Source organism: Lepidochelys olivacea, assembly GCF_965140295.1.
Source record: "Lepidochelys olivacea isolate rLepOli2 genome assembly, chromosome: 3".
NCBI classification, from domain to species: Eukaryota; Metazoa; Chordata; order Testudines; family Cheloniidae; genus Lepidochelys; species Lepidochelys olivacea.
In genome coordinates, this window is record NC_140413.1 from 160,836,301 (window position 1) to 160,849,789 (window position 13,489).

The 13,489-nt window shown below is 42.7% G+C and overlaps 1 protein-coding gene across 5 annotated transcripts in view; it reads left to right on the plus strand.

Annotated features, from left to right (window-relative positions):
- SUSD4 (sushi domain containing 4) overlaps positions 1 to 12,927 on the plus strand; it is a 183,914-nt gene extending 170,987 nt beyond the window's left edge. For 2 of the 5 annotated variants that reach the window (XM_084623374.1, XM_084623373.1), the window contains 4 exons: positions 8,915 to 9,106; positions 9,543 to 9,687; positions 11,273 to 11,655; positions 12,209 to 12,927. In XM_084623374.1, the coding sequence (XP_084479500.1) occupies positions 8,915 to 9,106; positions 9,543 to 9,687; positions 11,273 to 11,655; positions 12,209 to 12,237 (749 nt within the window). In that variant the 3' untranslated portion in view covers positions 12,238 to 12,927. The remainder of the gene's footprint in view (positions 1 to 8,914; positions 9,107 to 9,542; positions 9,688 to 11,272; positions 11,656 to 12,208) is intronic. The other 3 variants (XM_084623371.1, XM_084623370.1, XM_084623372.1) reach the window with 3 other exon arrangements.
- Positions 12,928 to 13,489: the final 562 nt, after the last annotated feature.

The following is a 13,489-nucleotide window of genomic DNA, read 5'->3' on the forward strand; positions in this document are numbered from 1 at the left end:
AGGCACTGCAGTAATTTCTGTAGTGATATGTTATAATAGGGGAATATTAGGTTGGAGTTAGGGCTTCGTTTTGTAGTGCAAGTGTGAGTAATACTCTGTGTGTGTGTGTGTGTGTGTGTGGGGCACATGTTGGAGTGCATGGTAGTTATTTGTGGAGTAGCCGAGTCTGTCAGATAGACTAGATACTGGATTGTGCACATTTGTTAAAGAACGATCCCTTCACTGGGCGTTTGACTGAGTGGAGGTGGCACTGTTGTTAGTGAAATGTTTTTTAGTGGCAATATTCATAAAGAAGCAGAAATGGGCACAAACATCATATTTTGTTTCCTTTATAGGTTACCTTTAAAACCTTATTTTTCAAATTGTGCAGATGTTTACACTGTGATGTGGGGTAATCGCCTTTGAGTCAATATTTAAGAGACACTTTGCTCTACCAGCATCCTGGAGCCAACCAAAAGTGGGTGGCGCCATTCTGGAGTAATTGGGTCAGGCCACCCGGGAGAGAGAGGCTCCTTCAGCATCACTCCTGGGCAGATTGTATCGGCACTGCTCCCCCCCCTTTCACCTGCCCTCTCTTGAGTGAATGCCTCTTTGGAGCAGCTGCACTCTACGCTCACTAGAGCCAATCCACCCCTACATTGAAGTCTGATATGCAGGGTGGCTGGGATGGGGCAAAACTTCACACTGGCAATAATGGTTCTGAGTATCCTGGTGAAAAATGACTAGATCTCCTGGCTCAAGTCTCCTCTCTAGTGGCCAGCCGGGGTATTGCTAACACTAACCTTTAAAGGGGCCACCTGCTTCTTGTCTGCTGGGGAGTATCATTAGAGAGAGAATTAGTGGGCTAGGATGAAGAAGATAGGAAAGATTAGCACATTGCCTCTCAAATGCTCCTCTCAGGGAGGTTAGAGTCCCTCTTTCAGGATGGTAGATTAGAGGAAGTCTGTATTGAATAGCCCGCTCTCATTTCCTGTGAATGGGGAACTAATAACTTCCATTACACTCTGGTAATGTGGACCAATCTGGAAGGTAAGTAATGCTCTTCCTCCTTGGTTTCCAAAGCCTATGACAGGATGATAAGCCTTGGGGAAGGTAATGGAACATACGTTTAGGAGACTTGGGTTTTCTGTGTGCCTCCTTCACGATAAAATAAATAGTGATTATCTGGTCACTGTGGAACAAATGTGAAAATCACCTTGTTTTTCTGTTGCCATCTGCTTCACATTAATTATAGAGAGGGAAGGAGTTTTGCTGACAATACAGTAGTAGAGTAGCATCTTAACATCAATTTAGTTAACGTGAAGTCTGGTTGCCTTTCCCGTACACTGGGGAAGACTAAGACTGCTCGTGGAAGGGAAGAAATGCAGATGGCTGGATTTCAAGTATCCAGCTTGTTGGTGTGGCACAGTGTGTATGAGCATGACAAACAGGAAGGGCAGGAAAGGTTCTTCTCTCTCCTGATTTGTGCACAGATGGTATGCACTTTGCAGGCATGCCAGGATGTTTCAGATCTCCATTATTATCTAAGCGAAATGCGAAAAAGTGCTTTCCCTGCTCTTTGCCCACTGCAGCTTTTACTTGCACTGGCCTCATTATAAAGACTGATCTTAATTCTTTTTCAACCTTTAAAAAAAAAAAAGCAGGGATGCACAGCACATTTAGAACAAATGCTATTTTTGTTAAAAGCACCTACGTTTTGATGATGTGCCCCATATGAAACATTAAAAATCAGGCCATGCACAGGGATGTTCAGAAGGTAACCTAGCACAGACAGAAAAGCAGCTGGTAGTCTGACACAGGAGCCAGGCTGCTAACGAGAGGAAAAACATATTATTTGATTCAGATTCTGATTCGAAGGCAGAAGATAGGCTTCTGAAATGCCCTGGATCAACAGATAATAGTGCTCTTTTTGTCAGTCTCGAGTGTGAAAGTCAAGGCAAAGCTTGAATAATTTTCCTACCATTTAGCAGTAGCCCAAAGACTAAGCATACCATCCAGGATGAAAAATAACTGTGTGATCATGCCCACAAAACTCTGACCCCTGCAGTTTAAGGAACTAAATTGTTGTGTTCTGTTAATTGTAACACGTCCGCTTCCAGTCTGTAACTTTAAAAAGCGTAACACTACATCTCTCTTGCTTCCCCATTTAAGGTTACTTGGAGTTATGTGAATGCCCAGAATCCCTCCTGAAGTTAGCAATGCCAAAAACATAGGAATAGGTTAACATCCTGTGGGCAAATCCACTTGTCCACAATGAGTAGGAAGCTGTTCTGAGTGAATACCATCAACTTCTGTAGCGTCTAAGCCAGGGGTGGGCAAACTTTTTGGCCTGAGGGCCACATCGGGTTTCCGAAATTGTATGGAGGGCCGGTTCTGGGAGGCTGTGCCTCCCCAAACAGCCAGGCATGGCCTGGACCCTCCTCCTTGTCCCCCGACCACACCCGGACATCCCGCCCCTGACTGCCCCCCATTGCCCCATCCAACCCCTCCTCTCATTCCTGACTGCCCCCCCGGAACCCCTGCCCCATCCAACCCCTCCTCTCATTCCTGACTGCCCCCCCGGAACCCCTGCCCCTGACTGCACCCCGCCACACCATCCAACACCCCCCCTCCTTCCTGACTGCCCCCCAGGGACTCCTGCTCCCATTCAACCCCCCTGTTCCCTGCCCTTTGACCGCCCAGACCCCTATCCACACCCCCACGCCCTGACCGCCACCCCAAACTCCCCTGCCCTCTATCCAACCCCCCCACCCCCGCTCCCTGCCCCCTTACCGTGCTGCTTGGAGCACCAATGGCTGGCGGCGCTACAGCCGGGCTGCCCAGAGCGCCAGGACAGGCAGCCGTGGCGCCCGGCTGGAGCCAGCCCCGCTACCGCGCAGCTCAGAGCACCAGGTCAGGCCACGGCTCTGCAGCTGCGCTGCCCGGCAAGAGCTCACAGCCCTGCCGCCCAGAGCATTGCGCCGGCAGCGCAGTGAGCTGAGGCTGCGGGGGAGGAGGAACAGCAGGGGAGGGGCCGGGGGCTAGCCTCCGGGGCCAGGAGCTCAGGGGCTGGGCAGGAGGGTCATGCCCCCCTCTGGTCTAAGCTGTAAGTGGCCCCATGCTGCAGCTGCTCCTTGGAAGGCCCTGAGGTGGGGGGGAGGGGTGCAGAATGCTATGAGGATTCTGAATGGCAGAGCAGCCCAGGGGCATCTGTAGAGGCTGCCATAAGGTGGAGCAACCACCCTTGTCTCCTTTCCCTGGGCCTTCTGCACTGTCTCTCCCAGGAGACGCAGCACAGAATCTAGCCCTGGGTATTTTACAGTGAGCTTCAGAAAATGAATTTGGTTCTAGTTGTTCGGCTTGGATGTACATCCATCTTTGATACGTTATAAACTAAAATAACTGAGTCAGACGAACAAGGAGAGGGACACAATTCTGGCCTGTCTTGACTGATTTCTGATGCTTGTATCACTCATATAGGAACCTTGCTGAGAATTGAGGACCTTTGCTCAGTTGAAGCGATTGTTCAACAGCCTCCCGCGACACCACACACAGAGTGGCATTCAAACACAAGGGCAAACTAATTAGCGTGTATGGACCAATTAAATTGTGACTCATTATTTTGGTGTACCTTCATCTGTATTCAAGGGACGAGGTTCCTGAAAAAAACAAAACGATAGAAGATTTTTGGCATTGCTTGGTTGCAGAACTGAGCTACGAAAGATTGTCATTGATAAGCAAAGCTTGGGAACCTGGCACCTGAGGAAAACTCCGCGGTTGAGAGCAGGCATGGTTTTGGTGTACACTTTAAAGTGGGATATATTCTGCCCTCTTTCTTAAAGGGGTGCTCTGCTCAGAGCCAGTGTATGAGTCTCAAGCATAGATGCCAACTCCCGTGGGTGTTCTGGGGCTGGAGCACCAAGGGGAAAAAAATAGTGGTTGCTTAGCCAATCAGCTCCTCCTTCTCCCCCCAGCACCTTCTGCCCACCAATGGGCCGCACGGATCAGCTCCTCCCCCACCCCCACCCCAGTGCCTCCCATCCACCAATGATGCTCAGCGGCGTGCAGGAGGCACTGGAGGGGAAGGAGCGGGGGCAGGAAGAGGCTTGAGTGAGGGTGGGGCGCACTCAGGGGAGGTGTAGGGTGGGGATGGAGTAGGGGTGGGAAGAGGCAGGGCAGGGGTGGGGTCTTGGGGGAAGGAGTGGAGTGGGGACAGAGCCTGGAGCGGGGGTTGAGCACCCCCCAGGGAAACCAGAAAGTCCGTGCCTCTGGTCTTTAAGTACTTCCTACGAGTTGCTGAACACCCTCATTGAAATCAATGGGAGTTGGGGGCACTCAGCATATCTCAGACTAGAGCCCTTAGCTCCTGCTGTCATTAAGAAAACTTGCAGAAGCCCATCACACCATACTGAGCTTCCTTAATTTCATTGACCAACTGTAGTCTTGAGTATCCCAGGAGGGATTTGTTTTGCTAGACAGACGTAGTTTTTGTTTCTATTGTCAGGAGGAAAGGGTGGTTTATTTCTGGTTAACCATTTTGCTTTTCATCTGGAATGCACAGCTGCAAAACACCCAGCCTAATAATGAGCCTGCTACAATCTGTGGCCATTGCCCATAACACCTGCATTCTCAAGAAACAGAAAAATATAGGGGAACACGACTCATTTGATCTTGGCTACCCAGTGTCACACATTTCAAAATCAGCAGAAGATAAGACATGAATCACACACATGCCACTGAAAAGCTTTAAAGTTAAGAGTTAAGAACTCAAACTGTCTCTTTTTAACTCTCATTTTGAGAAAAGAAGGTGATTTTAGATTCTCCAGGTTATAGGGGGTAATTACTGAAATAAAGTCTGAAAAAGCATTATGAAGTGCTGAAAATAATGAATCTACAGATATTAAAAGGGTTCTGTCACATTTTAAAAGTCATAATGTAAATAGATTCTTCACATATGTAACAAATAATGTCATAGATTAGTAAAGCTGAAAGAAGTTTTGAAGTGGAATTGCTTGTCTCTCTATGTTCTTTATTTACTTTTCACATTTCTCTGAGCTTGGACCATGAAAAAGGCTTGTCAGCTTCACTTTTGTTTGTTGTAATCAGTTTATGGCCAATTTCATTTTGTTGGATCTCTCCTACACTAGTCCCAAGGCTTCAGTCTGTGGATTACAAACATAGTGGTAACGGGTTTTTGTTTGTTTTCGTGTTTTTTTTTTAATGTGCAATGGAATTTTTCGTTTTAGTTTCATGGAAACATTGCTATTTGTCTTCCGTTTGGTAACCTAAATTTGGGACCATATTTGATCTGTTAGTGTCTGTTTAATCCGTAGAACACCAGTGTGATATACTGTACTAGTTTCTAACACCCATGAGAGCCTACAAGAAACAGAATTTGAATAGCTGCAGAGTTTCATAGTGTTTTAATTATAATTAAGGTGTCAGAAATTTAGGGCCCAATCCTGTGAGGTGTCTGGTGCCTCCTGCTGCATTCAGATCTCTCTTCATTGGGAGGCAAGTGTGTTCAGCAGCTTCCATGGTCAGATCCTTAAAAATCGTGCTGTTTTAGGGCCTGCTCTAAGGCACATTTGTAGTTCCTGGGAATCTTTCCATTGACTTGGATGAAGCTTTTAGTTATTTTTTATACAAGGTGGCTTGTGGAGAGAACTGGGAGTATGACAGGCTGCTCCGTACTCCATAACTAATTGATTGAAAGGGGTTGCTTGTAAAGTAGTTTGCTTGCTTTGATTTGATAAAGACTTTATAAATCTGAAGGGTTTCAGAGTAGCAGCCGTGTTAGTCTGTATTCGCAAAAAGAAAAGGAGTACTTGTGGCACCTTAGAGACTAACCAATTTATTTGAGCATGAGGTTTCGTGAGCTACAGCTCACTTCATCGGATGCATTCAGTGGAAAATACAATGGGGAGATTTAAATTTAAATTTTCCACTGAATGCATCCGATGAAGTGAGCTGTAGCTCACGAAAGCTTATGCCCAAATAAATTGGTTAGTCTCTAAAGTGCCACAAGTACTCCTTTTCTTCTTATAAATCTGAAGGTTATTGATTACACCAGGGGTAGTCAATAGGTGGACCGTGGGCAAATCCAGACCACCGGATGCTTTTGAACGGACCACAAAATCTTTCTATTTACTTATTATCATTGTTGTTGTTTTTATATTCTTTTCTCTGGAGTCTGGACCTTGACTATACCTTGACCAAGAAATTTGGACCTTGACAAAAGTAATTAATTACCCCTGGATTACAAGTATCAATATCTTTTTTACAGACTTAAATATAACCATAGGCCTGTGTTCTATGCAAATTTTGAAGAGCATTGAAGATTCTTTTGACTGGATTAGCATAAAATTCATTAGTGAGACATGCCTGAAGTGAGGAAAAAGCCCTTATTCTCTTGGGTAACTGAAATAAGAATAGAGTACCGCCTAAATTAAGTTTAACTTGCTCATTTTCTGCTCCACTCTTTCCCCATCTGTTGCCCATAATAAGTATTTTAATAAAAAGAGCCATTGGCAGGCAAGAGTGTTTAAAACAGGTTCATTTCGTTTCATTTATTACCCAAGACACATTTTCCACAAAGATAAAAAGAGGATTGTTTACAAAAGCTCTCGGGCAGCAGCAATATGAGTTTCCCTTGAAACGTGGAGGATGTTTACAATGGATGTGATACCAGCTTCAATTTTATCATTAGGAAAATAGAACACACTAAGATTAATGCTCCTGTTTTCAGGATTTAATAAAATAGGTCTCCAGTATAAGCAGGCAGTGACAGTATCATAGCTGAGTTGAGCCAGCAATGTACTCTTTTTAATCTTGCTGTTGAAAAATGCTTGGTTACTGGGCCAACACAGAACGCTAGAAGGCCAGTGTTGTGCCTCCTGCATTCAGAAGATTGATGCAGCCCCTAATGTCATGGACTGGGGATTCTGAGCACCAGGAGAGGCAGCAGGTGTCATTACTTTAGATTAGAAATTTTCTTCTCAAAGCAGTTGATCCCTGTGATGAGAAGCTTTTTATTTTGCACATTGCTGGAGCAGTGCTTTATATTGACATATCTCTGGCAGCCTGTTACAGCTTGCAAAGCTTGCTTTGAAACCAGCTGTAAAGAAGTTTAGATAGCAGGGGACTATCGGAAGATGGCAATAAATGTATGTAATAAAACATACCATGTCTCATGGTAGTGGACTGGGATTGTTGCTTTCATAGATTGGTGTAGTGAGATTGTCCATGACATAGATAATAGGCATCTTCCCTTGCCATCTTGGTGTCCCTCCTTTGAGCCACACTTAGAAGAATTGTTTTAGGCAGAAGAAGAGAGAGCTCTTCAGACCTTTTCTGAAGTTCCTAGTAAACATTCCTGCTTCCCCTAGGTTTAGTCCACTTTGGAAAGTATGCAAAGTATTGCCTTTGGTGTGAATCACTTGTTCTGGGTTTCACATTATTATTAAGCCTTGCTAGCGAAAATGCAAACAAAGCTTGTCTTCAGGGTATGGGGAGTAGACAGTGCTGCGCATTGTAATCAGCCGCTCTTGAAGTTTCGTTTAATGTCTCTTTGTGGGCTTTCTTTCTTTTTTTGTTTAAGCGTTTAAATCCATTATTCATGTAACAAGATTCACAGAGAGAAGCAACTGAATTGTGATTTCAGTGGAGATTCTGTTTTAGAGAAATGGCATTTTCATTATTTAAATCTATGCAGTGAGTCTTTACTGCATCGCAAATGCATGAAATTAACACAACAGCCTGTTCATGGGGCACTGATCCTGTTGGTTATTTCCTCTGAAGGGAAATAAACTGACCCTTTTAGCTAATTCAGACGCTTTGGGCTCTCAGAATGCTCAGTTCAATATTGTAGTCATTTTATTAATCACGACAGCAACTTTGAGAAACAGTAACCAAACCAGTGGTCAACTAATCTTATTTCTCATTTTTTGGTAAAGAGGCTTCCTCTGCTATACAAAAAAGCAATGCATTCAAACACTTTAGCTACTGCTATTTTCTAAAAATGTTCCTTCATTTAATTCGTCCACCCAACAAAGTGATTTTTTTCTTTCAGTATCTGTTTTAAAGCATGTTTATATTGCAATTCTTTCTTATTTGCATAGCCCTTTGTAGTCTGCTTTATTAATACAGGGCCAGATTCTATCACTGTTGCATTTAATTCCTTACTTCCTGAGCAGGCCGATTGAAATCAAAGGGGCTGCTCACAAAGTGAGGTGCTACTTGACTCGAGTAAAGTCATCAGACTCTGACACCGGCTTTAAAATAATATATTTTAGGGGCTTTAACTGCTTTAGCAATATTACCTGTATTGTATCTATTACAGTATACTTTACAACAACTGGTTTCGTAGCATAAACTGTTTAAGAATGGAATTATTGTTTTTAACTATTTCATAGTGTTAATGCTATATGTATTAACAGGACCTTAGGACTGAATTCCAGCTGCCTAGTAAAGGTGTTTGGCACAAAACCTCAGGGTAGAGGGGGATTACAGAGTGGTAGGTTTCTGCTGTAATTAAGATTTGCCTCCTTTCACTTTTATCACCCCCTCCCACCCCCGCCCCCCCCCAAAAAAAGGGTCCCACAGAAAGACCACATCTTAGGCCACATCATCATGATAAATGCCACTGAGTTCTGGGGAGGAGTTCTTGAGGTATGGCCTGCACATTTATACACATTTTCTGACCTAGCTATGGACATCACATTCCTTCCCCCACACTGCACCAGAGACTTGTGACAATGGTCATTCATGGTCAGAATTCAGGCTTCTAGTAGCTTTAATATGGTTTGGGGTTCAGTTATATAGGGGGACAGTATTTGGTCCTGTGTACAGTGTTGTATCAAATCCATAAGCTGAAGATACTCTGTATGAAATGGTTGCTGCTGTTGTTGACTCTCTTTTTTTCTTTTTGCCCAAGTTTGTCCACTACCTCCAATGGTGATTCATGGAGATTATATTTGCCATCCGCGGCCTTGTGAGCGTTATAACCATGGAACTGTCGTTGAATTCTATTGTGATCCTGGTTATACTCTTACCAATGACTACAAATACATCACCTGCCAAAAAGGAGAATGGTTTCCCTCAGCTCAAGTATACTGTGCCAAAACAGGTAAAAATAGCACTAAGATCGCAACTTCTGAGGGAGTTTACCCTTTATTTTAACAGTATAATCACAGGCTGACATTGCCTGTCAAACTACATTTGTGTCATGTTTTAAATTTTACAGGTTCATTTTGAAACATTAGTAAGATGTAGTTATTTTCAGCTTTTATGATCTTGAATTTTCAGCGGCTAGCTCCACAAATGCTAAAAGGTGCATATTAAATGTCTGCTAGATCTTCTTTATTTTGTTTGTAAATAAATCCAGATTATAAACACATTAATAAAAATAGCATGGAAGACCCTGAAAGTAGGGATTTTGTCTCTGTATTTATACAAAACCTACGGCCCTGATCCTGATTGGGGGTCTCTGAGCATTACTGCAATATAAATATGAAACAACAATAATAATCTAATGCAACTATTTTATTGCCCTTTTGCTACAGAGCAAACCTGGCCAAATACACAGGAAACCCTCCTGACTACATGGAAAATAGTGGCATTTACTGCTACCAGCGTTCTACTGGTACTTCTGTTGGTTATTCTAGCCAGGATGTTCCAGACCAAATTTAAGACTCATTTCCTTCCAAGGTTGGTACTGTAGATGGAGGGCTTTAATTTAGTTATTTCACTGAATGGAGAGGAAATAAAATGACATTGCAAATATCTTCTTTTCTTGCGTTGAACAATAAATAACAGAGGGAATGTGGGGGGAGGGGGGATAGCTAGACAACCCATGGAGTTGGGACCCCTGGAATTCGATAGTACTGTTCTGGCCTTTTCTAGGGCAAAGAGGAGAGGCAAAGTTTGTCAGATTCACTTTGGGTGCGATTATAATAATCGCTAAACTGATACTGAGAGTATTGTCTTTGATCGGATATACTTACAGGTAGAAGCCACATATTTTAATATGTCCATTTTGGGAGTTGGGGAGTAGGTCCTTTTAAATATATTGGGCTTAGTAGCGTAAACTTCAAAAACACTGTTTTTTCTCAATGGAAATATTTTTTTAAAACTTCATAGAGGTCTCCATTGAAACCTCTCCAGGATGTTCATTAACTAACTCTCTCTCTCTCACTCACCACTGTGCAGACGTCACTTACCTGTTATTAATGCTCATGCTATTCCTTGAAAGACAGGGAGGTAAATATTACCCTTCCTTTACAAATGGGAAAACAAAGGTTAGTGGGTTAAGTGACTAGACAGGTCTACATAAGTGAGTTAGTGTTATACCTTAGTTCAGGGTTTCTGGGCCCAGGCCTGTGCTTAGACTGCTAGACAACATGTTTATCTGTCTGTCTTTCTCTGTGTGTTTCTTTTTTACATCATCTATAGGAATGAGAGATGGGAAATATATATTAGGTCAACTAGTCTGTCCCTGTTCCAGTGTAGGTGATGGACTAGTTCACCTGAATTATACATACGCAAGTGAGAGAGCCTCTAGATTTAAGAGGCTGCTTCAGTGGCAGGTGTCCTGGCCTGTATTCCTCTGACTTGCTGAAATAGGCTTCTGTCTTCCTCTTTCAGATGTTCCCATATCCTAAAAACACATGGGATCCTGGTGGGACTCCATTGTAATCTAATTCACATTTTTGAGATTAACAGATCCAAAATTGTATAGCCTGAAAAAAGTGGTTTGCTTGAAAATATCCTCTTAGTAGTGCCGGGGGGTTTTGGGGAATGTGCATCATTCCAAACTGAGGGCAAAGCGAGCTCAAAATCTCAACCCCAAAGCTTGCGTCATCCAGCAATTATCAGCTCAGTATAGTTTTGCATGTGCTGCAAGTACCCTACCCCTTTAGGTCCAGTGCTGATCTCTTTAGGGATTTACACACTTATTGATTCACCCCGATTCTATAGGATTCTATATCCCTGGTATTTACTCTGCATGGGACAACAGAGAATGCTCCTTATCGCTGCCTCAGACCTGTTTTCCTTTCCTTCTCTAAACAATGTCTCGGTTCTGGCTTTGTTTATCTCATCATAACAAATTGCACACACCTATCAGTCTGAGCGGATTTCTGCAGATCTGTGAAGCGGATATTCCCGTGAATGTTAACGACCTTGTATAGCTCCATTTCATGCGATTAGAAAATATTACATCTTGAAACGGTTGCTTCAAGATGCTATTGAAAGGTTCAAAGACTCCATGATGATCTGTCTTTGTTTGATGTAGAGGTGCCCAGGAGAGTTCCACCAGCGACCCCGACTTTGTGGTAGTGGATGGTGTTCCTGTCATGCTCCCTTCCTATGATGAAGCTGTGAGCAGTGGTTTGAATGCCTTGGCACCGGGATACTCATCTTCTGCAGCCCAGGGGCATGCTTTCCAGGCAGAAGATCAGAACCCTCCAGCTTATCCTGGCCCAGGAGAGACAGACACATTACCTGCTGAATTTGAGAGCTGTGATAGCATATCAGGCTCCTCCGAACTTCTCCAAAGTTTATATTCATCTTCTGTGTGCCAAATGTGCGTGCATCCTATTTCAGATAGAACTGAGGTGATCAATAGCACCACTGGGGAGGCTGCATCCACAAGCCCAAGTATCGATATTGCAGATGGTAAGTTTTGCTTGGATATGTTACATGGGATGTGTGTCAAAGGTAATGGTCAATAAATACAATCCATGTGCTTGTGCTTCAGAGCAGGAATTAAGCAGGAATTTTTTTCAGTATACGTGTTGTTCGTTATGCTTTCTTCAAAACAAATTCTTCAGTACTTTTAGGATCTCATCTCCCCTACCCCACCAGGCTAAGCCCTAGCCAGGGTTGTGGCAAGGGGGGTTGGCTCTCCAGGAATGGAAGAGGGAGGAATCTTCACCCCCAAATCACACAGTGGCAACAAAGCCACTCCTTGGAGAGTTTTTCCTTGTTTGTTTTGGAGTGAATGGAGGTTTAGTTGGCTAATTCCAGGCATCACAATAGAAGTGGGTCTTGAGGAGGGATTAGACTGGGGATAATATTGTATATTTTGCTCAAGTACAGCCTTTCATCATGCATTATTTGTATGACAGATATCATCAACTGGTAGGTGTGAGATGGCACTCTGCAGGCAAATAAATTGACCTATGCAGTCTACAAGCTAAAGCCAATAATTCTTTTTTTTTTCCCCTAGAAATTCCATTGATGGAAGAAGACCCTTAACCAGCACAAATTTTGTTCATTATATGATCAGACTGGGCAAAATGAATCATGCACATATATATACATACAGATAGAGAAAAAGACTATTTAAAGATTGGAGGGAGGGTATTTTTCCTATTTTTTGATCTTCCGTGTGATGATGTCACCAGATTGTGTGCACATCTCAATCAACTGTGTGGTTAACAGCATCAGCAATTGAACAGCAGGTTTGTGAAATGAATCCTGGGGATTTGATGAGACCATTTGCAGAAAAAGAACTATGAATTCTTGGAACTGAAATTAACGTATCTCTGCATTGCACGAAGTTGGATGATTCTGTAGAAACACTGTTGAATTTTGATACAAGTACTTACTGCCTCATAAAAGCATGTCAGATTGTGTAGATTTGCTTACAAAGGCTGCTCTATACTATCTGTGGACCCTGGTTTGTGAAGGATTATTATAATTTTTTAAAAAATCAGTGTTGAAATCTGAAAAAAGAAAACAATCTCCTTTTGAATACCCTGTATTAACCAGGCTTTTAAGAGGAAGCCATTGTTTTTTCTTCCTAACATCATTTCAGACCTTGTCTGCAGAAAACATAACAGAAGAGATGGGACTCATATAAATTTTGACATTATGATAACAAATATAAATATATATACACACACACTCTTTTAAAGAAAATTAAAAAGAAAGGGAAAGACATGATCTGGAGATTTTTTTAAAGTAAAGTAGGATTTATATAATATATAATGTACAAGGTAAAGTATCAATATTTGTATTTATGCAGCACTTATACATTAGATTTGATAAACCCTGTGATTTTATGAATGGATTTAGAAAGTGTTAAAATAACAAGGTCATGATGAAGGAGGTGTTGAACTACTGTCTTGTTTCCCCATTTCTTACACCATCCCATACATATATACATAGGTTATTCTACAGCCAAATCCCAAAGCACTACAGTGTCCCTACTATATGGGGTAGTACTCTGGGTCATTACTGTAGAATACCATAGTACTTTTTTTTTCTTTTAAAGGGGCATTACCTGTATTTCAGTCCTTTTTTTTTTATTTACCAGCTTGTATCCAGTTGACCTTCATAGAGCTTGTTATTACTAACCAAGTGCTCTGCTACCATGTTAGCTTCCACGCAGGAACATTTGAAAGGAAGGAAGGACAACGCAGTCAGCTTGAAGTGCACTCATCACAGATACAAATAGACAAAGTGATATTGTTTTAAAGAAAATGCACAGTGCTCAGAGTGCTGT